At 41.8% G+C, this 24,383-nt stretch overlaps 1 protein-coding gene across 1 annotated transcript in view; it reads left to right on the forward strand.

Annotated features, from left to right (window-relative positions):
• Positions 1-24,383, forward strand: part of KDM4C (lysine demethylase 4C) — a 384,820-nt gene that overhangs the window by 324,051 nt on the left and 36,386 nt on the right. The window contains exon 19 of the mRNA XM_049896778.1: positions 17,335-17,505. Coding sequence (XP_049752735.1) covers positions 17,335-17,505 — 171 coding nt within the window. The remainder of the gene's footprint in view (positions 1-17,334; positions 17,506-24,383) is intronic.

A 24,383-nucleotide genomic window follows, 5' to 3' on the forward strand; every position in this document is an offset into this window, starting at 1 on the left:
ACTCTATGTTGTCACGCTATGTATGTTTAAATTGTGTTGTTCATAATTTTAGATGTCTTCAGTTTCCTTCTTTTTGTACCCTTTGATCAGGCGTCACGGAATTGGCTCCGACATTTGTAGGCACAGAAGATTGTTCTGTCAGCATCACTTAAGCACCTTCTATCTAAAAAGCAAAAGAAATCCTTACCTTCCACCAAGGAACCCTAAAGCAAGTCAAAGTACAGGGTACTCAGTGTTTTGAAGTCACCTAAGTCATGGCACCTCCAAGCATGAGTCAAACACCCGCTGTCTCATACTTTAGGGTTGACTTTTTGTCTAAAATTCTCTTAACTCTTGATTTTCATGGAGTGTGTTTGGTTTTGGGGTTGGGGTGGGGAGTCCAATGGGCTCAGCTGGGGGCTTGGGGACCTTATTTCTACCACCTTGTCATCTCCTGTGTGCCCCGGGCCTAAGCCCCTGATTACAGCACCCATGCTCTGCAGACGACTGCCTTCTGTTTCTCAGCTCCCTTTCCTTAAGAGTAAAGGTCATGATTCCTTTCAGAACAGCCCCCCCGCCCCGCCCCCACATTTTAAAACACTATACCTTTTGAAGGAAGAGAGTGGGGTGAAAAACCTCAGAAGCTGTGACCTTTTCCCAAGAGTTCAAACTGAATCCAAACCAACGAAAACAAAACCAGTTTTTCAATACTGTTGGTGTTGGAGAGAAACTGTTTGATAAGAAATTTGCTTAGCTACTTATGACTTACAGCTGCTTATAAATAAGAAGTTGTCTCCTTTCCGTGTGGCCTAATGCCTGTGAGCTTGCCTTGGCTGTTTAGTGGGGTTAATATTCCAAAAACAGTTATGGGTTCAATCTATCCTTTCTGTTTCCTTTTCATTTTTCTTCACTTAGTCTGGGGCTCAATTCCATGGCTCTACCCTGTTCTCTTTTTAGTTTGCCTTCTATCTTTTTAAGAAAGGGAGCTAGAACTTTTCTAACACTTACTAACAATAATCTAACAGTGATCTGAGTGGTGCCATTTCTATAAGCCCTCCTCTGTGTCTCCTAGATCCTGGGTGTTTCTGTGTTTTGGTGGCGGTGGTATTGTTTTGGTGGTGGTTATTTTTCCTTTAAAAAGTTGAATTTTGCTAACTCACATTCTGTTCAATAAAGTTCATCATGACCAACCATATTTTCTTTTCAGACTTGTATGCATAATTATCTAGCATTAGTGTATGGCTTGTTTCTTCTCAATAATTTTCTTTCCCCACTGGGCCCACTGAATTTACACTGATGTTATTGAAACACAAAGAAAGAAATGGACCCAAGCAAAGATCTGGAGCAAAGAGTTCTTAGCAAGAATTTTTAAAGAAATACTGTAGGAGAGCCAGTGATCCAGACATGAATCTGGTTAATCTTCCTAAACCAAGCAGATACTTTCAAAAAGAAATTCCCCACCTTTTTATCTAAAGAAGTGTTACATTCGATCTCAACCCATTTATCCCAGATGATGGAAAGTTAAGGCCAGCTTTGCCTGTGAGGAGGAATATTTAGCACAGACATTTTAGAATAGTTACTGTTAAACTTTAAATTTGGAACGAATACTTCCCTTGTCCACTTCATGGATAGCCAGTGAAGATAGAACTTTTGTCTATGTGTGTGTGTGTGTGTGTGTGTTTAGTGAAAGTTTACAAATCAGGTCAGTCTCTTATACAAAAATTTGTATACACCTTGCTATGTACTCTCTGGAAACCCTGGTGGTGTAGTGGTTAAGTGCTATGGCTGCTAACCAAAGGGTCGGCAGTTCGAATCTGCCAGGTGCTCCTTGGAAACTCTATGGGGCAGTTCTAGTCTATCCTATAGGGTCGCTATGAGTTGGAATCAACTCGACGGCAGTGGGTATGGTATGGTATGTACTCTCCCCCTAATGAGACAGCACACTCTTTCTCTCCATCCTGTATTCCCCATGTCCATTCAGCTGGCTTCTGTCTGCCTCTGCCTTCTCATCTCCCCTCCAGACAGGAGCTGCCCACATAGTCTTATGTGTCCACTTGAGCCAAGAAGCTTGCTTCTCACCAGCATCATTTTCTATCCCATAATCCAGTCCAAACCCTGTCTGAAGAGTTGGCTTTGGGAATGGTTCTAGTATTGGGCCAACAGAAGGTCTGGGGACCATGACCTCCGGGGCCCCTCCAGTCTCAGTCAGACATTAAGTCTGGCCTTTTTATGAGAATTTGAGGTCTGCATCCCTCTGCTCTCTTGCTCCATCAGGGATTCTCTGTTGTGTTCCCTGTCAGGGCAGTCATCGGTTGTAGCTGGGCACCATCTAGTTCTTCTGGTCTTAGACTGAGGTACTCACTGATTTATGTGGCCCTTCCTGTCTCTTGGGCTCATAATTACCTTGTGTCTTTAGTGTTCTTCATTCTCCTTTGCTCCAGGTGAATTGAGACTAATTGATGCAACTTAGATGGCTACTTGCAAGCGTTTAAGACCCTGGATGCCATTCACCAAAGTGGGATGCAGAAAGTTTTCTTAGTAGATTTTATTATGCCAATTGACTTAAATGTCCTCTGAAACTATGGTCCCCAGGCCCATGCCCCTGCTACTCTGGCCTTCGAAGCATTCAGTTTATTCAGGAAACTTCTTTGCTTTTGCTTTAGTTTAGTTGTGCTGACCTCTCCTGTGTTGTGTACTGTCTTTCCTTTCCCCTAAAATAGTTCTTGTCGAAGGTAGATCTTTTAATAATTTTATTAAGAAAATGAAATCCTCCACATTTCAAACTTCTATACTCTGTTTAATGCTCCTTATTTTGTTCCCTACTTCTTTTTCTTTAGCCGTTTTCATAGAAAGGGGTAGGTCAGTGAGCATAAAGTCCTTTCTGCCATTTGAGAAACCCACGGTTATCTGCTTTCTGTTGGTAGAACAACGCATCTGCAGGCATCCTTCGTGCCCTTGGCTTCGTTCCCCTTGTGAGTCCCATTTGATGTTGCCTTCTGAGCTAGTGCAGTTCGGGAGAGCCAGGGAACTTCTCAGGCCATCCGACATTGGCCCGGACCCACTGATTAGTCACTGGTCCTGGCTGTGGACAGAGAGAACAAATCCCACAGACACTCGTCTGCCTAGAAGCTCCCCACAGGGACCTCCCAGTCCAGGCCAGAGGTGCTTCTCTGTTGAGCCATACTCAGCTTGTGCTTTTATCCTTCCCCTTTCCCTGAGCGATACCAAACTCTGCCCATTTGGTGAAGGTGTTTGCTCTAGTTCCACCTCCAACACCAGCTTCAGTGGCAAATCCACTTCTGATGCTCAGGTGTTTCAGGGGGAATTTGAATTTGTGAGAAGTGATGAAAGTGCTGCCATTGCAGGCTCCAGTTAGCCAAGGACACAAAATAAATCAGAAGTGAGAGACCAGACGGGACAAAGCAGAGGTGGAGTACCCTGGCGTGGTGCTTCTCCTACTCACCGTTCCCTGTGGTGCCTTCCAGTTGGGACACTGTCTACATGGGGCTGGTTGATGCTGGATCTGAATAAAAGCCATATTTTGCTGCTACACAATTCCTCTGTACTTGGGGTTTACATCTCTTTTCTGGAAGGATTTACTCTTAACAGTATAGGCCTTTCCATTTAAGGAACATTTTGCAAGCAGTGGGCTATAGAATCAGACTGAGGATCGGCAGGGCCCAGCTTCATCTGGGGCAGAAAGCAGAGTCAGACTCTGATTTATTATCCTCTAATTTGGTTGAGTAAAGGAATATTATTACAAATGTATTTCCTGGAAACATACAAATATATTTGAAAAATGATAGTACCTATGTTGTGGGGGATACTTTATTTATTTAGCAAACTGATAGTGCTTGCTCCCTAAAGACCTTAAGAGCCCTTGAAATGACTCGTGCTCCCTTGGGGGGCTCTAGGGAAGAATTCTTCCCTGTCTCTCATAGCTTCTGGTGGTTGCCAGCAATCCTTGGTGTTCCTTGGCTTGCAGCACTCCAGTCTCTGCCTCTGTCTCCACATGGTGTCACATGTCTGTGTCTGTGTGTTTCCATATCTCTCTTTATAAAGAAAAAAGTCATTGGATTTAGGGCACACCCTAATCCAGTATGACCTATCTTCATTACACCTACACAGATCCTGTTTCCAAATAAGATCACATTCACAGATACCAGGGATTAGGGCTTGGAGATATATATTTTGGGGGAACACAATTCAGTCAACAACAGGATATAAGCTTATCATTCTGTCATTAATCTGGTCAGTGCCGCTGGAAGATGCTCCACTAAAGGCCTTGAGTTTCCCACGATTTCTTTGTTGCAGTGTGACCTTCCACACCTTGCCGTCAATGAGTACGTTATTTGAGAACATGATAGATGATAAAATAATTAGCTGTTTTACCTTTTCATGGTGACTGATGCCAGATTACCATTTATAAATTCTCACTTAGACTAGAACTCCAAACTCACATTTCCTCCTTCCTGTGCATGTCGTTGAGGCGTGTTTTTACTGTCACTGCTAACAGCCACCCACTGTGAAACCTTGATTGTCAGGATTTCTCTTGTTCAGCAGCCTCCACTCTCTGAACACAGGTTAGAAAAAAACAGAATTAAACAATGAAGGACCAAAGCAAACTAAGTATATGGCACAAAACCGTGTCTTTGAGCTCATGCCTTTCAGTCATATGTCTTAGTTCTCTAGGGCTGCTATAACAGAAATACCACAAGTAAGTGGCTTTAATATACATTTCTTTATAGTTTAGGAGGCTAGAAGTCTGAATTCAGAACTCCAGCTCTAGAGAAAGGCTTTCTCTTTCTTTTGGCTCTGGGGGAATGTCCTTGTCTCTTCAGCTTCTTTGTTTCTTGGAGATCTCCATGTGTCTTGCCATCTCTCTACCCCATCTCTGCTCACTGGCTTGCTGGTTTAAACTCTTTTATATCTCAAAAGAGTTTGACTCAAGAAACACTCTACACTAACTCTGTCCACTAACATAACAACAACAACCCATCTCCAGATGAGATTATAACCACATGTATAGAGTTTAGGATTTACAGCACATGTTTTGGGCGTACACGATTCAATCCATAACACCGTACAAGGGCTTTGTAGGTCTTAACTCAGAGTCTATTTAATGTTATTGTTGATAAAGCTCAAATATGCTTATTAGATTTAGCAAATTGGAAGTGAGTAGTAAGATGGTGGCTGATGGAGACACAGCAACAGCGGTAAGATGTGACAGGTAAAAGCACAATGAGCAAATAGAGTGAAAAAATAGTGAACAGGCCTGTGAGAAGTAAAGGAATAGTCTGGAATCACTGAAGAGAAGCCCGGGTCATAGTACAGTGATGGCCCAGATCAATGGCCCAGTTGTTTGTGGTCGGGTTGCAGGTTCTCCGTGAAGCCGAGTCTAGGTGGAGAGAAGCAAGCAGAAAATTGATTAGAAAGTGCGCCTAGGATAGTACCTGGGGACGGGAAGGGAGGGGAAGGAAGCAGGACTGGGCAGAATGAAAACTTGGAGTGCAGGGAGGTCTCAACAAAAGCTGCAGCTGGCCCCACAGGCAGCTCTAAAACTGGAATGGCCTTCAGGTGTAGGGGCGGGGACTTCATATTTCCTCATCTACTCATCAGAGGAGCATCACCTTCAGTGTGGGGGCTCCCCAGCCATGCCAGTGTCTAGTCTTTTTGGAAATACACTGGATGCTTTAGCATAGGGCTGATGCTGAGGGTTGTCAGCAAGTTGCGATCCCAGCACCTGGGAGAATGAGTCCGTCAGTCCTCAAGGATGAGCGGGAGACACAGAACAACCCCAGCACATTCTGGTAAAGAAGGAAGGCAGTTTATTATGGTTTTGGAAAGATCTTGGTGAAAATGGTTGAACTCCGGGCTATTTCTGCTAATAGGAAAAAAAAAAAAAGAAAAAGAAAAACCCATTTCTCAATCATTTATTGAGCTCTTGTTATGTTGCTGAGTCTCAGAAGTCTGGGAAATTAACTTCAAAGGACCATTCCTGCCCTAATTATTCTGGATACAGCAGTGTCAATGTCCCTGAGAAGTACTTGAGAGGCTTAGGTAGCAGTGCCAGCATTCAGGAAGTGCACTATGGTCAGAACAGTCCTGGCATCAGACAATCCTGCCTTCCAGCCCTTTCTCAGTCTCTTTACTGCTTTCTACTCAGGATTCTATTGACTTCATGGAGAGAATTACCCAGATCTTGCGGCCTTGATACACTGCTCTGAGATCACGTGACACATACTACGTTGAACATATGAATTGCTGTTTTTAGATAAAAAATGGTTGAATATAAGCAATTTCCTGTTGTTCAACATAAAACATGGTCAGAGAAGGGCTGCTGCCATAATTTTTTTGAAATTCCATTTTCTAGAGAGAGGAGCTTTGTGGTTCGTGGCACAGAACATCCTCTAGCTTTGGAAGCAACCTGGAAAAGCTTTCTACAGCTCTGCTGTTTTCCTTTATTCTGAAAATGTCTGACATCGCGCTTGAGCGCTAAGGAGTCCTATTGGTAAATCCCTTCACCCTCAAGGACAAAAGGCCAGGAAATTTTATCTACTCTGAATTGTTTATGTGTGCACGAAGAAATTCATAAAAATTGATAGCATTTGTATGATATTTTAAAAATTAACCGGAATGAAGGGAATAAACATTCCTCTTTGGTTTACACAGTTAAACCGCAGCAATATATCCACCTCTTTCTTTTGTTAATACATTTTTTACGTGTTAGAATAAAAACTTGTTAAATATCAGTGATTTTTTTTTGTTTTTAGTCATCTTTTTAGTATAGGTAAGATGTGTTTTTATGTAAAATGTTTGCCCGTTTTTTTCCCACAGAATTAATATTTCTCAGTCCCCAGGAAATTTTCAGCAATTTATATTCCTTTTTTTTTTTTTGGAACTAAAGCCTGCACTATTTTCTGATAACTTGTTAAGAAAATTAATGACACTGATTCCATGTTTTAGCATTGGTATTAGAGTCAAGCACCATGGATACAGGAAAAAAAAAAACAACCAGTTCCCGTCGAGTTGATTTCGACTCATAGTGACGCTATAGGACAGCATAGAACTGCCCCATAGGGTTTCAAGGAGTGCCTGGTGAATTCGAATTGCTAGACTTTTGGTTAACAGCCGTAGCTCTTAACCACTTCACCGCCAAGGTTTGCAATGGATTCAGTAGAGAAATGTAAATGGAAAATTCATGTCAACAGATGCAGACCCACCAAGGGAATATGACATCTCAACATCTTGTAAAATGTTAAGAGGCAGGATTTTCAATTTCTTCATGTAGAAAATAGTGATTAGATGCCGTAGTCACAATGAAATCTATAGACACTGACAAAATGTAATGAAGGTATAACTTTTAAAGACTATTAGCTGCAAGCAATAGAAAAAGCAATTAAATGAGATAAGTTGCAACATTTCTATCCAAAAGTCTACTCCTTAGGTCAACTGTATGTCCATTTTCAACAAACTTGATGGACAGAAAACTCTGGATTATCTCCAAAGATGTGCTACTAGCAGGTAACAGGGAGTGATCTTTAGAATGGCTTTCTGTAGGAAGTAAGGTGATGAGAGGAGCTGGCCAATTTAGGGAGTGGAGATGGAGATCTAGGAATTGGAACTACCCATAAACAATAGTGTGGCAGATGTAGCTGGTTGGCTCCCTCATTTTTCCTTTCCAAATGCCTTGTATCACTGGTAATTTTGTGCAAGAGGCTGGAAAGCTAAGGACTGCATTTCCCAGGCTCCTTTACAGTCCTCTGCATGTGACCTGCTTCTGCCAGGCAGAGGCACCACGGGAGGTCTGGGGTTTTTTTGATGCTTCTGCCATTTTCCTGGCAAGTTGAGGTGGCGTTACAATGGACCTGATGCTTAAGCTCATTTTCCCAGGCTGCTTCCCAGGCCCTGTACCTAATTTTAAGTTTGTAAGGAGGTGAAACTGAGGGTCATAGGACAAAGAGGAACAAGATTCTTGTCGTTGGCGGGAGGGAGTCAGGCTCCCAGGCTTTATTTGTTAAGAAAATTTTTTGCATCATTTTAAGTGTTTTAGCCCATGACTAATTCTAATTGAGAGCCAAAAACCCTGGTAGGCAGCGCTTCCGTGTGGTGATTACCATGTGCCCCCTTGCTTCTCCCTGTTGAAAACATCCATCAGAAGTAACTTAAAGTAAATTAATGCCATGTTATCTTATTGAATGATTGTTCTTCTTTCCCCTTTTATTCCTCCCCAACTGTAAGTCTTCCCACTTCGTTCTTCCTTTCCAAGATTGCCTTGAGTATTTTAGGTCCTTTGTATTTTCATATAAATTTTAGAATCCCCTTGCTGAGTTCGACACACACACACACAAAGCTTGCTATAGATGACTGGGATTGTGTGGATTGTCTAGTGCTCCCCCGATTTTCCTGATACTACTCAGGAAAGCTGAAGTATTCCTGATACATAAAAACCCAAGGCAGCACTTCGAGGGTCAGGCAAGCAGGGTCTCAAACATCTTGAACAGCCTATGGATGGAACAGGATTCTAGCAGAAGCTCATGTCAGATCTTGGTCAGTGGGCCCACTGTCACACGCCCCCAGCTCCACCAGGCTGCCTAATGCAAACTGTCACTGATAAAGTAAGTGGTTTAACTATTCAGAACAGAAAGCAGGTGATGCCCACATACAAAACAGATGTTTCCTACGTTACACAGTGAATCAGACATCTAACTGTGTCTAAAATGGCTCCCCAACCCCAGCCCTCTCCGCTTATCCAACAAGATCATTACCTCTGAGGTGATTTAATGATTCAGGTGGAAAAGAATCCTTTTCCCCCAGTATCTTCTGCAGCCAATTAGTTATGCCTTCACAGATGTTAAAATGAGTAAGACCTCACATCTGCTGGGAAACTGCTTATAACTACTTCCCACTGTATTATATGTTTGCATTTAAAAACCCACGAGAAATACAAGTACACGTGAACAAACAGACATGTAGAAAATTAAATAGTTGAGACATTTTTATGAGTCTGCATGTGTGTTTGAGCTGTAAGGGCAATTATTTCTTCACCAAGCCACGGGGGGATTTATGGTTTTCTGGATAGAGGGTTTTTACTTGCAGTTTTACAAAGAAAGCTTTCATTATTACAATGCAAATATAGATGAGTGACTTCTGCATAAGTTTGGTAAAAGAAGACTAGTTTGTATTTGTCATTGTCTCAGATCCCTCTAGGAATTTTTATGAGATGGAATACCTTGAAAAACTACAATAATAATATTTCATAAGTTACTATTCATAGAAATTAGGGGGAAATAACAAATCGAAATGTGAAATGTCATTGGGTAAGTCGGTCAGCTTGCTTTCTTCAACTCTCAGCCTTGTTGGGTCTGTGAGCCTCTATGTCCATCACAGGATTTGGATTCACACCCTTTATCGACATCATTATATAGTATAGATCAACAACCAGTTGGGGACTTCCCGACATGACATCTCTGCCCAGGACTCATCTCATCAGATGCTGGGTGACCCTCCTTCAGGGTGTGAACGTAGGTCTGCCTTGTCAGGTTTGATAAGAGAATACCTGTCTCGCCAAGCATAGGCATCCTCCTTCCTTCCACCACACGAAAATTCCTTCCCTCTGAGCTCTTGCCAAGGACATCATATTAGAATCGACTGCTTTCTGGTCTCTGTCAGGCTATAAACACAAAAAAAACCGTTGCTGTTGAGTTGTTTCCAACTCATAGCAACCCTATAGGACGGAGTAGAACTGCCCCATAGAGTTTCCAAGGAGTGCCTGGTGGGTTCGAACCACCAGCCTTTTGGTTAGCAGCTGTGGCACTTAACCACGAGGCTGCCAGGGTTTCCGTGTCAGGCTGTGAGACACGAAAATGGACCTATACAGCCTCCATAACTTAATCCTTCTCAGAAGTGCCTTCCTTGAGCTTCATTTCACTACTGTGTACTTATATTGACATCATGATATAAATAACATTGTTGCGGCTTCTGTTGAACGAAAAAAAAAAGAAACCAAACCAGTTGCCTTCCAGTCAGTTCCAACTCACGGCGACCCCATGTGTTTCAGAGTAGAACTGCTCCAGTGGATTCTCAGCAGCTGGTTTCTCTGAAGCAGGTCACCAGGCCTTTGCTCGGAGGCATTTCTGGTTGCGTTCACACTGACGCCCTCCCGGTTAGTAGCAGGCACGTAACCGTTTGCTCCACCCGGGGACTCCTGCAGCTTCCATTAGGCTGTTGTTAGAATAGTGACTTTTAAATATTCTTTTGAATATTTTTTCATTTTGTTTTTTATTTTAATATGCTTCTTAATATCCCAGGTGATAAAATCTTTTTTTATAATTTGGTATCAAGAAAAAAAATTGTTAAAGGCTGAGAACAACATTAACGATTGTTTTTTCAGTAAACTCTAACTGGAATTTGGCAGCTCTGCCAGTTTTGAACAGGCAACAGTGGTTCTGTGACTCTGTCAGCAGTGAAATACGTTCCCATTTTAATAGAGATCTCAGAATATTATTTATGCTCATCACAGCTTTGAAATTAGGGTGTTAATAGTTACCACATCTGCCACTAACCCCCTGCCCCCCCCCAAAAAAAAAACACCAAACCTGTTGCCGTCGAGTCCATTCCGACTCATAGCAACCTTATAAGACAGAGTAGGACTGCCCCATAGGGTTTCCAAGAAGCAGCTAGTGGATTTGTTAATCAAAAGGTCAACCTTTTGATTAACAGCAGAGCTCTTAACCACTGCACTACCAGCGCCCCACCATCTGCCACTAGATATTATTTAATGCATTATTAAAGAAATACAGGTATTATCATTATATCACACATTTGCTTTTTCAGTATTATTTCAACAGAATTGGTTTCTTTTGTAGTGTTGTGTGTTTTAGTTTATGCATTTAAGAAACATTGGTCTGAGAAGCAGTCCACAGGCTTCAAATGGCTTTGACCCTAGGTGGCCAAAGGGGTCAGTAGCTTCAAATACCAAGTCCAGAATGGCCTTCCTGACTGTGTGGACTTCCTGCACTGTCGGGGCCTGGCTCAGATGTTTCCTTTGGGGAGCCTTCTCTGTAGGGCCCCACCTACCCTCATTCAAGTGCCCCTAACACATTCCGCATTGCTTGTGGTCAGCCACATCTGTCTCCCCGAGTAGTCTGTGAACTCCTTGAGAGGAGGGACTCTTGCACCTATTTCGGTCCTTAGCACCTAGCAATGTCCCTGAATACTCAGGCATTGCAGTAATTGCACTTCCCCCTCCGCCCTTTTTCTAAAATGTAGAGCAAAATTCAAACTCACAGAAAAAACCTTACTTACCGGTCTGACAGAGACTGGAGAAACGCCTGAGACCGTGGCCCCCAGAAGCTCTTCTCAGAACTGAAGCCACTACTTTTCAGCCAAAGATTAGATAGGCTTGTAAAATAAACAGTAACACACGTGAGGAACATGCTCAATCAAGTATATGAGACCAAATGGGCAACACCTGCTCAAAAGCAAAGATGTGAGGGCAGGAAGGGACAGGAAAACTGGACAAATGGAACCCGGGGTAGAAAGGGGGAGAGTGCTCACACATTGCAAAAATTGCAAACAATGTCATGAAAAAAATTGTGTTTAAATTTTTTGAATGAAAAACTGATTTGCTGTCTAAACTTTCACCTAAAGCACAATTAAAAAAAAGAAAGAACTTGCTTTGTGACCTAAAATATGGTCTGTCTTGGAGAATGGTCCTTGCACATTGGAGCTGAATGTGTATTGTGCTGTTTTGGGTGGAGTGTTCTATATATATCTGTTAAGCCTAGTTAGTCTATGGTGTCCTTCCGGCTTTCTGTTTCCTTGATCTTCTTCCTATTTTTTTCTCTAATATTGAAAATGGTGTATTGAAATCTCAAACTGTTATTGTAGTATTATCTATTTCTCCCTTCAATTCTGTGTGTTTGCTTTACATATTTAGGTGCCCTGATGTTATTTATGATTGTTAAATCTTCTTGATTAATTGACTCTTTTGTTACTAAGTAATGTCCATCTTTATCTATTCTGATAGATTTTGTCATAAAGTCTACTTTGTCTAATGTCAGGATTGCCGCCCAGCTCTGTTTTGGTTATTATGTGCATGGAATATTTTTTTCCATCTTTTCATTTTCAACCTATTTATGTCCTTGGATTTAAGGCATGTCTCTCGTAAACAGCATATACTTGGATTGTGTTGTTTTAGCCATTCTGCCACTCTCTGCCTTTTGATTGGAGCATTTAGTCCATTCACTGTAATTACTGATAAGAAGAAGCATACTTCTGCCATTGTGTTGTTTTTTTTGTGTGCCTTAAGCCTTCTTTGTCCTTTAGTACTGCTTGCTTTTGTGTTTTGTTGGTTTATTATAGTGAGCCTTTTTGATCCCCTTCTCCCTTCCTTTTGTGCATGTTTTTTTTTAATATATTTTCTTAGTCGTTACCATGAATATTACATGTAAGAGCTTTTATTTGTAACTTTCTAGGGTAAGTTGGTACCAGCTCAGTAACATACAAGAAGTTCTGTATCTATACCATTCCTTCCTGCCTTTTGTTGCTGTTATCATTAACTACAACTTTATATTTCATGTGCCCTATAACATAAGTTTATCCTTGCCTTTTATGTATTTGTTATTAATAAAACATGAAAGACAAAATATTTAGAATTATCAAACATGAATACCTCATAACTAGCCTGTATACTTTTCCATGCATTTTCTTTTATTAGGGATCCTTCTTTTTATGTGTAGCTTTGAATTACTTTCTACTGTCTTTTTTCGTCCATCTACAGAACTCTCATTAGTATTTTTTGTAGGGCCAGTCTGGTGGATATGAGCTATCTCAGCTTCTGTTTGTCTGGGAATGTTTCAATTTTACCTCGTTCTTGAAGGATAGTTTTATTGGGTATAGTATTCTTGGTTGATAGTTTTTTTCTTTCAATACTTTCAACATATCATTCCATTGCATTCTGGCCTCCAGTGTTTCTGAAGGCAGAATCAACACTAAATCTTATTGGGGATCCTTTGTATGTGACTGTTTGCTTCTCTCTCACTGCTTTTAGGATTCTCTCTTAATCTGTATTTGAGAGCCTAACTATGATGTGTCTTGGTGTAGTTCTCTTTGGGTTTATCCTGCTCGGGGTTCTTTGAGCTTCTTGGATTTGTGATGTGTCTTGGTGTAGATCTCTTTGGGTTTATCCTGCTTGGGGTTCTTTGAGCTTCTTGGATTTGTAGATTCATGTCCTTTGTTAGATTTGTGAAATTTTCTGTCTATTTTTTAAGATATTCTTTCTGTGCCTTTCTGTCCCTCATCTCCTTCTATGATCCATATATTAAGTCTCTTTTTGTTGTTCTGTAATTTCATTAAACTGTTCTCAACCTTTTTGAACCTCTGTTGATGTTTCTCTTCAGTGTCTATAACTTTACTGTCTTATCCTCTAATTTGCTGATTATTTGTTCTGCATGATTAAATCTGTTGGTAAGTCCTTCTGTTGTGTTTCCCATTTCAGTTATTGTCCTTTCCAGTGGCAATATCTTGTTTTTTAAATCCTCAGTTTTATTCTTGTATTGTTTTCCTTATTTCTTTAATCTCTTTGTCTGTGTTTTCCCTTAGTTCTTTAATTATACTTAATGTTGTATTGTACTCTTCTTTTTTTTTTCTTCATTATTTGGTCATCCTTAGGTGTGCTTTCACTTCCTCTGTTATGTTCATTAGGATGGGCCATTGTTTCTCTGTTCTTTGTGTGTCTTGTAATTTTTAGTTGGGATGTTGGAATTTTCGAGGGTGTTAACTTTTTCAGTTTTCTCCAGTATTTGGTGTTTTTCTTCACACTACTTTCTGCAAGAAATTCTTAGGTGGGTGGGTCCTTCAGCCTAATTAATTGCTTACTTACTGCTATTGTTTTTCACCCCATTTCTGTCTTTGGATTGTTTTTCCTCTTTACATTGAATGACAGCCAGTTCTGGCTCTTTGACTCAGAATTAACTGCTTTAGATTCCTCACCAGGTAAGAAATGATTATTTTCATCCTGTTTTGTCAACATTGGCTTTGGACTTTTGAAGTCAGCCCGTTCAACGTTGGTGTGCTTTTGATGAGCCAGCACAGGTGTTAGAAACATCTTTATCTCCTTAGTCAGGTTGTGGTCACTGATAGTTAGCCATCTTTTGTGTGAAATGTAGCCATTTAAACATTGGTAGAGGTTTTATAGCTAGCCCTGGTGGCAGAATGGTTTAACTCTTGACTGTTATTGCAGAGGTTGGCGGTTTGAACCTACCCAGTGGCTTCACGAGAGAAAGACCTGGCTATATGCTCCCTTAAAGATTACAACCCAGGAAACCCCATGAGGCAGTTCTGTTCTGTCCTTTCGGGTCACTATGAGTTGGAATCAACTCAGTAGTACCTAACAACAACGTTAGAGGCTTAGATAAATTAGAACGCTTTGGGATATGATCCTATTTAATTTCAAAGCCCACATCTGATTGAAGGCAGCATGGTATCATTGGAAAGAAGATATTTAGTGCTTTCAATGAGTATTAAAATAATAAATAATCCCATTACCCTGTCATACACTACTAATGTTTTAGTATATTTTCTTCCTCCAGTATTCCTTTTTCTAGGCATATATACCTATCTGTGTGTGTGACAAACTGTCCGAAAACTTCGGGACTTAAAAGAACGGTTATTTAGCTCATGATTGTTCAGGTTGTCAATTTAAGCTAGGCTCAGCTGGTTGGTTATTCTGTTCCAGGTAGGCTGCCTCATGCATTGTAATCAGCTGCAGAATAGCTTTGCTGGTCTTAGCTGGCTTCTTTTACATGTCTAGGACCTCAGCTCTGGTCAATGTGATCTCTCATCTGTCAGTAGGATAGCTTGGATTTGTTCACATAACAAGAATGTAGGGCTCTGGAGAAAGCAGAACTGTACAATGCCTCTTGAGGAAAGGGCTTAGCATTGTCATATATTACTTCTGCAGTATTCTTTCAGCTAAAGCAAGACAAACCACAGATCTCACCGAGATTGAAGGGATGGGGAAATAGGCTCCACTTCTTCCTTTTTTTTTTTTTTAATAATAATTTATTTTGTCTTATTTGTTGTTGCTGAAAATATGCACAGCAGAAGATAACAAGGTTGGCATTCAGTACTAATAATAAGCTTTACTTCTTGATGGGAGGAGCTGCAAAGTCATGTTGCAAAGAATGTGGAAACCAGGAGGAGTGAAGAATGGTGGGCATTTTTGCAGACTACCATAGTGTCTGTGTATGTGCAAATGTGTATGATAACTGAGAGCATATGTAATTATACATTTTGCATTTTTCATTACCAAATTATATTCCAAATCCAACTTGCCAATTCAACCCTGTAGGTATATTGGGGGATTAAATGCATTCTTACGTGAAAAACGCCTCAAAAGGTATCTAGAACTAAGGGGGAGGTATTCCATAGATGGTAGGTAAAAACTAAACAGAAAATGTAACTCCTTTAGGCAACTGTTTCAATTCTATTAGTGTTACTTCCTGGTTGATTTTTTTTTCCTCTTGAATTTGTTTCCACTTTGGTTCTCATGTTGATGACACTGAGGCTGTCATGCAGTGGGGAGATCACTGCTCCCAAATACCTGCTTCTCAGTCCCACTTTGGCCTCACACTAGTTCTAAGGTCTTGCAAACGTCACTTGCGTTTGTACCTCATTCACTTCACCTATTTAATGAAAATCACAGCTACCTCACAGGGTTTTTGGGAGAATTTAATGAACTCATGTATATGGACGTGTGTTGTAAATTCTAAACGAGTTGCTGTTCCGCAGGACCAGTTCGTGATGATATTTGTGAAAGTTCCACAAAATTTTCTTCATATCCCCAGCATCTCCAACTGGCTCCAGCTTTTTTTTTAAAGAAATTTTTTTCTTAACCACTGTTCATTTCTGCTTAACGGAAGTTAAAGAAAATTCAGCTTTCACAACCGTAGCCCGAACACTAATCTTCAAAATAGCGTAGCCATTTCTTTAATCTGATGGAGCACCTGGCACAACGTCTGTCTTCTCTGATCAGAAATGACATTCTTAACATCAGTAGATTCTTAGGCTTTCCTGACAGGAAATATTTTTGAGCATGTGTAATCAGTTACAGGGTATGCTTGTCAATAAATTTTTTTCTGCAAAAATAAACCAGAAATCCTATCAAAATGGCATTATGAAAGAGTCCTTTTTCCTTAGTACTCTCCATGAAATGGCTGTACTTGACACTTACGAGAATTTTTATTTAGATGAACGTTGTATACTTAATCTATGAGCTGGCCATCTTTCTAACCAGCCAATGTGCATAAGTTTTTTGTCTTGAACTGGAAGAAAATGGTTGTGATCTAGAGTTAGCCTTTACTTTACCAAGCCTGTATGACCTTTTTTTCTCCTGACCGGCCTCTTCCTTTTCCCAGAACCTGTACTGCTACTGTAATTATATAAGAGACTATCCTCAGTCTTGGAGAGTATACACTGAAGTATTTTGGGGTAAAAGCCCATGGTGTACATAACTTAACCCTGAAACAGTTCAGGGGAGGGGGTGATCTATACATACACACATTATGTGGATTACACAAGGGTGGATTATCCAATAAGCATGGTAAACACTGTGCTTACCTTGTTTGCCAGATCGTCTGTAGTGATCAATTTCACATTTTCTCACCATATCAAAGATTCTCCTTCTAGGTATGGCTAGCATCTGTCTTTTTCCCAGCCCCACACCACCTTCCTACAGAATTTAAAGCCTCTTTTTTAATTTACAATCCCTGACGGGTGGACGACCCAGCAAACAAACTAAGCCCAGGCTTACTTGTGAGTGAAATTGTTCATTACAGATGATCTGGTAAGCAAGGTATGCACTGTGTTTACCTTGCTTAGTGGATAATCCGCCCATATACATATATATACACATATACACATTACACACACATTACATAGATGTATACGCATTACACACACATTACATGGATATATATGCATTACACACACATTACATAGATACGTACACATTACACACACATTATATATACGTATACACATTACACACATTGCATATACATATACGTGTGTAAAATAGAGAGCAACAGAATATGCAAACAATAAAGCAAATGATAAAATGCTAACGATAGATGATTCTGGGTAGGTCAAAAGGCATATGGGTGTTTTTTGTCCTATTTGTATTCTTGCAACTTTTCTGTTAAGTTTGAAATTACCAATAAAAAGTTAAAAAATATCTTGGCCAAATTAATGATTGTTTTCTAAATAAATGTTTCTTCTATTACCTGCCCTTCCTTCCTTTTTTTCTTCTCTCTTTCCTCCTTTCCCCTTCCTCTGCCCCCTCACATGTAGAAGTCCAAAGCTTGCGAGAAGGCCATCACGGTGGGCCAGACAGTCATCACGAAGCATCGGAACACCCGGTATTACAGCTGCAGGGTGATCGCTGTGACATCACAAACCTTCTATGAGGTCATGTTTGACGACGGCTCCTTCAGCAGAGACACATTTCCGGAAGATATCGTGGTGAGTGGGTCGCCCTGGCTCCCTGCTACCCAATTTATTTTTGGTGAAACCGAACAGGATTAGCCCTTCAGGAATGTCTCTTTCGGCCTTTTGAGCAGCTCCCTTCACTTAATATGCAAGTTTGCTATTTTTCCACTGTAGACGCTTCCCTAGCCTTCGTCATCCTAAATAGTATCCCGGTGAATGTAGACTGATCTTCCCAAATTCTTTTAATTAAATGAGAAACGTATTTGGTCAGGAAAGGTAAAATGCAAATCCACCTCTCCTGTTACCCTGTGGTCGCATATCAGAATTCCTTTATGCCTTCTTTTTCTTTATGTTTAACTGGAGAAGACGACTTTTATTAATCTGACCTGACATGTTTAACTCACTCTGGATTTTCAAGTGGGAGTAACAAAATCACATGGGAAAAGGCTGTGACCTTGACTGAGTTTCTTACCTGTCGCCTAGATGTGACCTTCCGTGTGCGTATGTGTGCGTGTGTGTGTTCCTTCCTTCTTATTTATCCCTCAGTGAACACCTTACCTGTGGCCCAGACTGTGACCTTCCATGTGCATGTGTGTGCGTGTCTGTCCCTTCTTTTCATCATCCCTCAGTGAACACCTTGGGGTTTCCAGAGGAACTATGAATGTGTCTCAGTGTCAGTGACTCAGTTTATCTCGGGACTTGCAGGACGTTCCACAAGAAGAGCACTTTCCACAGCAGGGTTTTTGAATCTGAGAACAAATGGCGTAACTGAATTCAGTGTTAGTCTGGTGATCAACCTGTTATCTCTCCTGCTTCAAAGGAAATGGCTGTGTGGGGAGCCGGGCCCCTCTCATGCAGCCCTAACTTCCGCCTGGGCCTGAGCCTCTGTTGGTGCTTTTCCCTTGTTTGCACTTGGAAAGATATTTTTTCTTCCTTTTTTGTTTTTTAATTGTTCTTTCTTTCTTTTTTTATTGCGATGAAAGTATACACACCAGAACATTCACGAGCACAACAGCTTCGACATTTATAACTCAGTGATACTGATTATAGTTTTTCATGTTGTACTGCCACGATCGCTACATTTTCTAAAAATTCCAACCTCCGTTAACATAAACTCAATGCTCCTCAAACAACACCCCCCATCCTCTCCCAGCAACCATTAATCATCTTTGGTTTCTATATATTTGCTTATTTCATGCACGTGAGATACTGCAGTATTTGTCCTTTTGCAATTAGAAATTCCAGAAATTGATCATACACCAAAACGGCGAATTGTGTGTCTCCAGAATTCCAGCTGGAACTTCACTGTCTGTGTGGCCACTGCCACTCATAACCCCTATCCTTGCTGACCTGCCCTACTTGTTAGAGTTAGTCATTCCTTCGAGCAAAACGTTAAGTGCTCAGCTACTAGCCAAAAGGTTGGGAGTTCAAATCTACCCAGAGGCACCTCAGAAGAAAGCCCTGAAAATCTACTTCTGACAGGTCACAGCTATTAAAAACCCCATGGAACACAGTTCTACTCTGACACATGGGATCGCAGTGAGTCAGAATCAACTCAATGGCGGGTGGTTTTTTAGCAGCCACTGGGTGGCACAAACAGTTTACTCTCGGCTACTAACCTAAAGGTTGGCGGTTCGAATCCACCCAGTGGCACCATGGAAGAAAGGCCTGGCAATCAGCTTCCATATAGTTTACAGCCAAGAAAACTCTATGGAGCAGTTCTACTCTGTAACACATGGGGTTGCCGTGAGCTTGAATCAAATGGATGGCAACAGGTTTGGTAATTTGGTTTTGAAGCAGAGTCCACATTCCCTGAGTACTTACTATATGTCCAGCATCACACTGGGTACTGGGAAACAGTGAGAAAGAACGTAAAATCCCTATTCAGTCCAGTGGAGGAGGCAAGGTGGTCAGCCGTGTTTTATGTGCAATGTGATAAATGCTATAGTCAACCAGAAGCAACCTGCCACCTGTCTGGGTGTGGAAGTATAAGTAAGAGATTCCAGGGTCTTTGAGGGCTAGGACTTAGTGACATTTACCGGGTGCCATGCACTGCTCCAAGTTTTTGACATGTGTGAGCTTAGTTTATGTTCACAACTACCCTACACGTTTTGTTGTTGTTGGCTGCTGTCGAGCCGGCCCCAACTTATGGCAGCCTCACACACATTGGCACAAACCACCACCTGGCCCTGTCCCATCCTCATGATGGGTTTGCAGATCCAACTGTTGTGACTTACAGGGCTTGCATTGGCTGGTTTTCAGAAGTAGACTGCCAGGCATTTCATCCTAGTCCGTCATAGTCTGCAAGCCTACATGCTAGGTGCTATTACTTTTCATATTTTGCTGATGAGGAAACTGAGGCAGCAGTTGTGTTCCACAAAGCTGGTAAGCAACAGAAATCATATACAATCCCATGCAGTCTGGCCATAGGGCCTACATTCTTATCCTCTGGGAAGAAAGGACTTCCTCATCGGGTCGTGCAAGGGTAAGGGAGGCAGGAAGCTATACAGTAGAGTGAAGCCCTTGCCAGCCCTGCCCAGAATACTTACTTGTTTCAGAATTAGCCTTCTTTCATGTAAACTGTGAATATTGAGCAAGTGAAAGAGAGGACACCCTTTTGATGGAGATTATGGCGGGGTTGATAAGACTTCTTCCTTAGCGTGAATCCCAAATGTAAACGGGCAAAATAGTGAGGTCTTTAGCCATGATCCAGACCAAAAAACCAAACCCATTGCCATCGAGTCAGTTCGACCCTATAGCACAGAGTATAACTGCTCCATAGGGTTTCCAAGGAGCAGCTGGTAGATTCGAACTGCTGACCTTTTGGTTAGCAGCTGAGCTCTTAGCACTGTGCCACTAGGGCTCCTTCACCCATGATAGCGTTTAACAAATCCTAATTTTTTTTTAAACACCGAGCCAGTTTGATGTTGTCATGGACCGTCTTTAGCTCATACACTGGAAATTAATGTCTGTGATACTGGCACTTTTTTGAAAACCCTGAAATCTTTCCTCGGACACCTTCCGTTTCCTCTCTGTGAACTCAAAGCTGTATGATTTTAAGCATGCATGGGTGTGTGAGAGCATAGGCTCTGCAATTTAGAAGATTATTTAGTTATACCATGGCATTTAAATCAACAAGATGAAAAAGCAAAATTCTTTAGAGCTTGATTAGCTATTACTTAGCATATTTAATAAGGATTTGAGACTCAGCAGGCAGGCTCTGTGTGTGTGTGTGTGTGTGTGTGCGCGCGCCCGTGCACGTGTGTGAGGGTGACCGGTCATGGCCATGACCTTGGAGGTCAAGGGTAGCACACATGTTAGGATGAGTTAGCATAGATTGGAGAGAAGGCATTTGCCTAAATTTATGTGAATGATAATTTCTTAAGAAAAAAAAAAAACCATCTGCAGTCATCTTTGAGCAGGTCTTTTCTCTTTCATCAAACCTTTCCTCCCTCCATGCTCCCCGCCACCGCATCCCAGTCGCCTACATTTTTGTTTGCTTGTTCCAGGCCTCTTAAACCAAGTAGGAATATTTCGGTTAAGCTGTGTTCTCAAATTTCATATACTTTCTACATGTCCGCATTTGTCTACCTGCCGGGCCTCTTCTCTCTTTGTCATCTGGGTGTTGAATAAGGCTTCCCCAGCTTCACTTCTTCGGTGGTTCTATAAAACAGAACAAAACCAGCTGTCATCGAGTTGATTTCAACTCATGGGGACTGCGTGCGTGTCAGAGTAGACCTGTGCTCCATAGAGTTTTCTTGTGTGTGTGTGTGTGTAGTGTTTTCAGACTGGCTTCTTAGCAATATGCTTTTAAGATTCCTCCATCTCTTTTCTTTTTTTAATTTTTAAAAATAATTTGTTTTATTGCAGTCTGTGTTTCTCACTGGAATTGGTGAAAGGTCCATGACTCAATGCCTTTGTAATATGTCAACTAAATTTTAATTTGAAGTATGGGGATTTTGATGGTAAATTTTAAGGTATAATGTATGCATATAATTAAGCATATGATGTAAGAATGGCATGGGGGAGGTGTCTGACCTCTCACTTCACAGAGGGGAAGGAGAACCAAGGTCAATAGCCCAAGGCTGATTCCTGTGAGGTAGAGGTCAGTCATGCCTCCTCTCTCCACCATCTTTACCAATTCTGACCCCAACCATCCCTCCCACAGCACTCTCTACTTCTGCTGGGTTCGATAATTCATTGCAATGACCACACAGAACTCACAGACAATACTTATGATTATGGGGTTTATTAGGGAAGTACCAGGTTACAGTTCAGACTCAGGAACACTCCGGATGCAGTTCTTCCATCAGGACAGCCTCTTCCAGCCGTGCTGACAGGCATGCCTCTCCCTGGCCCTCAGTCTCTGCCCAAAGGCACTCAGCTTTCTTGCTCCCTGGGCATGGAAGCCCACTACGCTGTCTCCTGTGGGTCTCTCCTACAGATCTCCCCTTCCTTGGTGGTGGTGGGCTCTTCTCTTCCCTGCCTCTGGGGTGGCTCATTTCAAGCCCAGTGAGATGGCAAAACTGACCAATCCCTTTGGTGGGCTACAGTTACCCTATCTGCACAGTCTAGCCCAATCACCTGGGTGAGAGTTACGAGACCATGGCTAGAAATGCCATACAAAAGCAGTCCATCACACAGCAGTGATAAATATGTTTGGGTATAAATTGTGTCCATTACCATATATGGTATAATGTAATGAGCCGTGGTGGTACAACAGTTAAGCATTCGACTATTAACTGAAAGGTCAGCGGTTTGAACCTACCCAGCAGCTCCACAGGAAAAAGACTTGGCAACCTGCTTCCATAAAGATTACATCCTAGAAAACCGTATGGGGAAGTTCTGCTCTGTCACACAGGGCTGCAATGAGTTGGGATCGACTTGACGGCACCTAACACCAATATGCCCCCTCACAGTGACTGCACATGTATCGTACATAGGCCGTGCGGCTACATTGCTAAGACCATCCCGCTTCTGCTGTTGGAATTTACCTGCATCAGAACTGTCCTCTGGGAGATGAAGACCCTGCTCAGGACCCTAATGGGGAATTTCATCAGGAAAAGAATACCTGCCTCCGGACTGGCTCTGCATGCGCCTCACGGTCTTGCAGATCATAGAGAAACAGTTTATAATTATTTAGTGAAAACACTCAACAAATTTTACATTCCTCAGAGAATTCTTGTGTTTTCATTAGGTGGTGTACCTGTGACGTCTGAACCTGATATTAGAAAATGTCTTTTCTTCTGTCTGTCTTAAAACCCTTTAATCCACACAGTCTGCACAGTTGGGAGGAACACTCCCTCATCAGCCGCTGTGTGGCGAGGAACCAGGTTCTCTGAGCTGCGGGTACTTGCTGGCTAGGACTGCTGTAAGGGCACAGCACAAATGTCACTTGGTTTGCTTTTTTCATTAATTGTTGTTGTTGTCGAGAATATACACAGCACAACACGTACCAATTCAACAGTTTCTGCGTGTACAATTCACTGACATTGATTACATTCTTTGAGTTGTGCAACCATTCTCACCTTCCTTTTTCTAAGTTGTTTCTCCCTGTTTAACATAAACATACTGCCCACTAAGCTTCCTATCTAACCTTTCAAGTTGCTGTTGTCAGTTTGATCCCATACAGATGGTTCTTAAAAGGGCACAATGGTCAAGGCAGACATCCTTTACTAATTAAACTAAACTATTGTTTTTTTCTATTGTTTGGTTTAAAGACTTCAGGGCGTATTTTTGGTTTAAGGATTAAGGTTTAAAGAGTCTTCTGGGTCAATAGATTTTGGGAATTTATCCAGCCTCAATGGCTCTGAAAACCCTGGGTTCCATGCAAAGCAAATTTCAGTTTTTTCACTATGAAAATGGAGACATAACTTTAAAATATTTTATTAAGTTCTCAAATTTAGAATACCAAGAGTAATCACCCTAAATGATTTCTTCATGTATGACAAAAATAGAATCTTTCTGAAGCTTTTTGCTTTAAAACAGAAAAGGACATTCTCTGATTCCTGCAACCAGTGATTACAAATCATTTTATAAACCCAACAAATGGGAACCCTTTAATGCAGGCTGCCCTATCCATGTTTGAGATTAAATTTGCCAGGTATCAGATTGCCTGTGTTGGGGTTATGTGACTGGAGAGAGTATTGGGAGCAGTAGGGAACAACACCCTTTGGTCGGCCAGGAAATTTCTGTCCATACCTAGGCACTTTATTTCCTTGATAGCCACAAAAATGTCCCAAAAGTGTTCTGTCCACAATACAGTCCCAGAATGTGTGCATCAGCCCAGTTAAGTCCATGTGTAATCTGCAGCTGTCAGGAGAAGGAATAAAAGATGTATTGCTACACACCTCTGTCTGCCGGTCTATGAAATTGCGACAGACTTCCTGATGAATATTTTTGTTCCCCAGTATTTTGCTGGGCGTGCAAGTTGCCTGTTGGGAAGAAGTCAAGGCGCATGAGCTCCCAGCACGCCCTCTTGGCCTCAACTTAAACCTGGCTGCCGCCTCTCCTCTGGACTGAGAGCTCATTTTGAGTGGGGAGGATGCTTAGTGAGAAACGAGTCGCTCTGGGAAGAGCATTTAACATTCACTGCCGGGCGTGGGAAGAGAAACGGGGCCATTTAGAAACTCGGCAGCAAGAGTCCATCGTGGGAATTTCTACCAGGACGTGCTCCATTTTTCAGCCTCTGTTGTAATGTGAGCATAGCCCGGGAACTGTGCCCTCCAGGATTCGGGGAAGGATTGCCACCTGCCTTAGCATCTGCGGGCTGTACCACGTGGACCGAGGTTCATGGAGCCCACCTTTTTCTCAGCTATAGGCAGATTGCTAAAACTTTAGAGCCTCGGAATTTTTCCACTGAAGAGGGCATAGTCATTTCTACCTTCTAGGAATCGACTCGATGGCAGCAG

This window comes from Elephas maximus, chromosome 9 (assembly GCF_024166365.1).
Source record: "Elephas maximus indicus isolate mEleMax1 chromosome 9, mEleMax1 primary haplotype, whole genome shotgun sequence".
In the NCBI taxonomy this organism is placed as follows: domain Eukaryota; kingdom Metazoa; phylum Chordata; class Mammalia; order Proboscidea; family Elephantidae; genus Elephas; species Elephas maximus.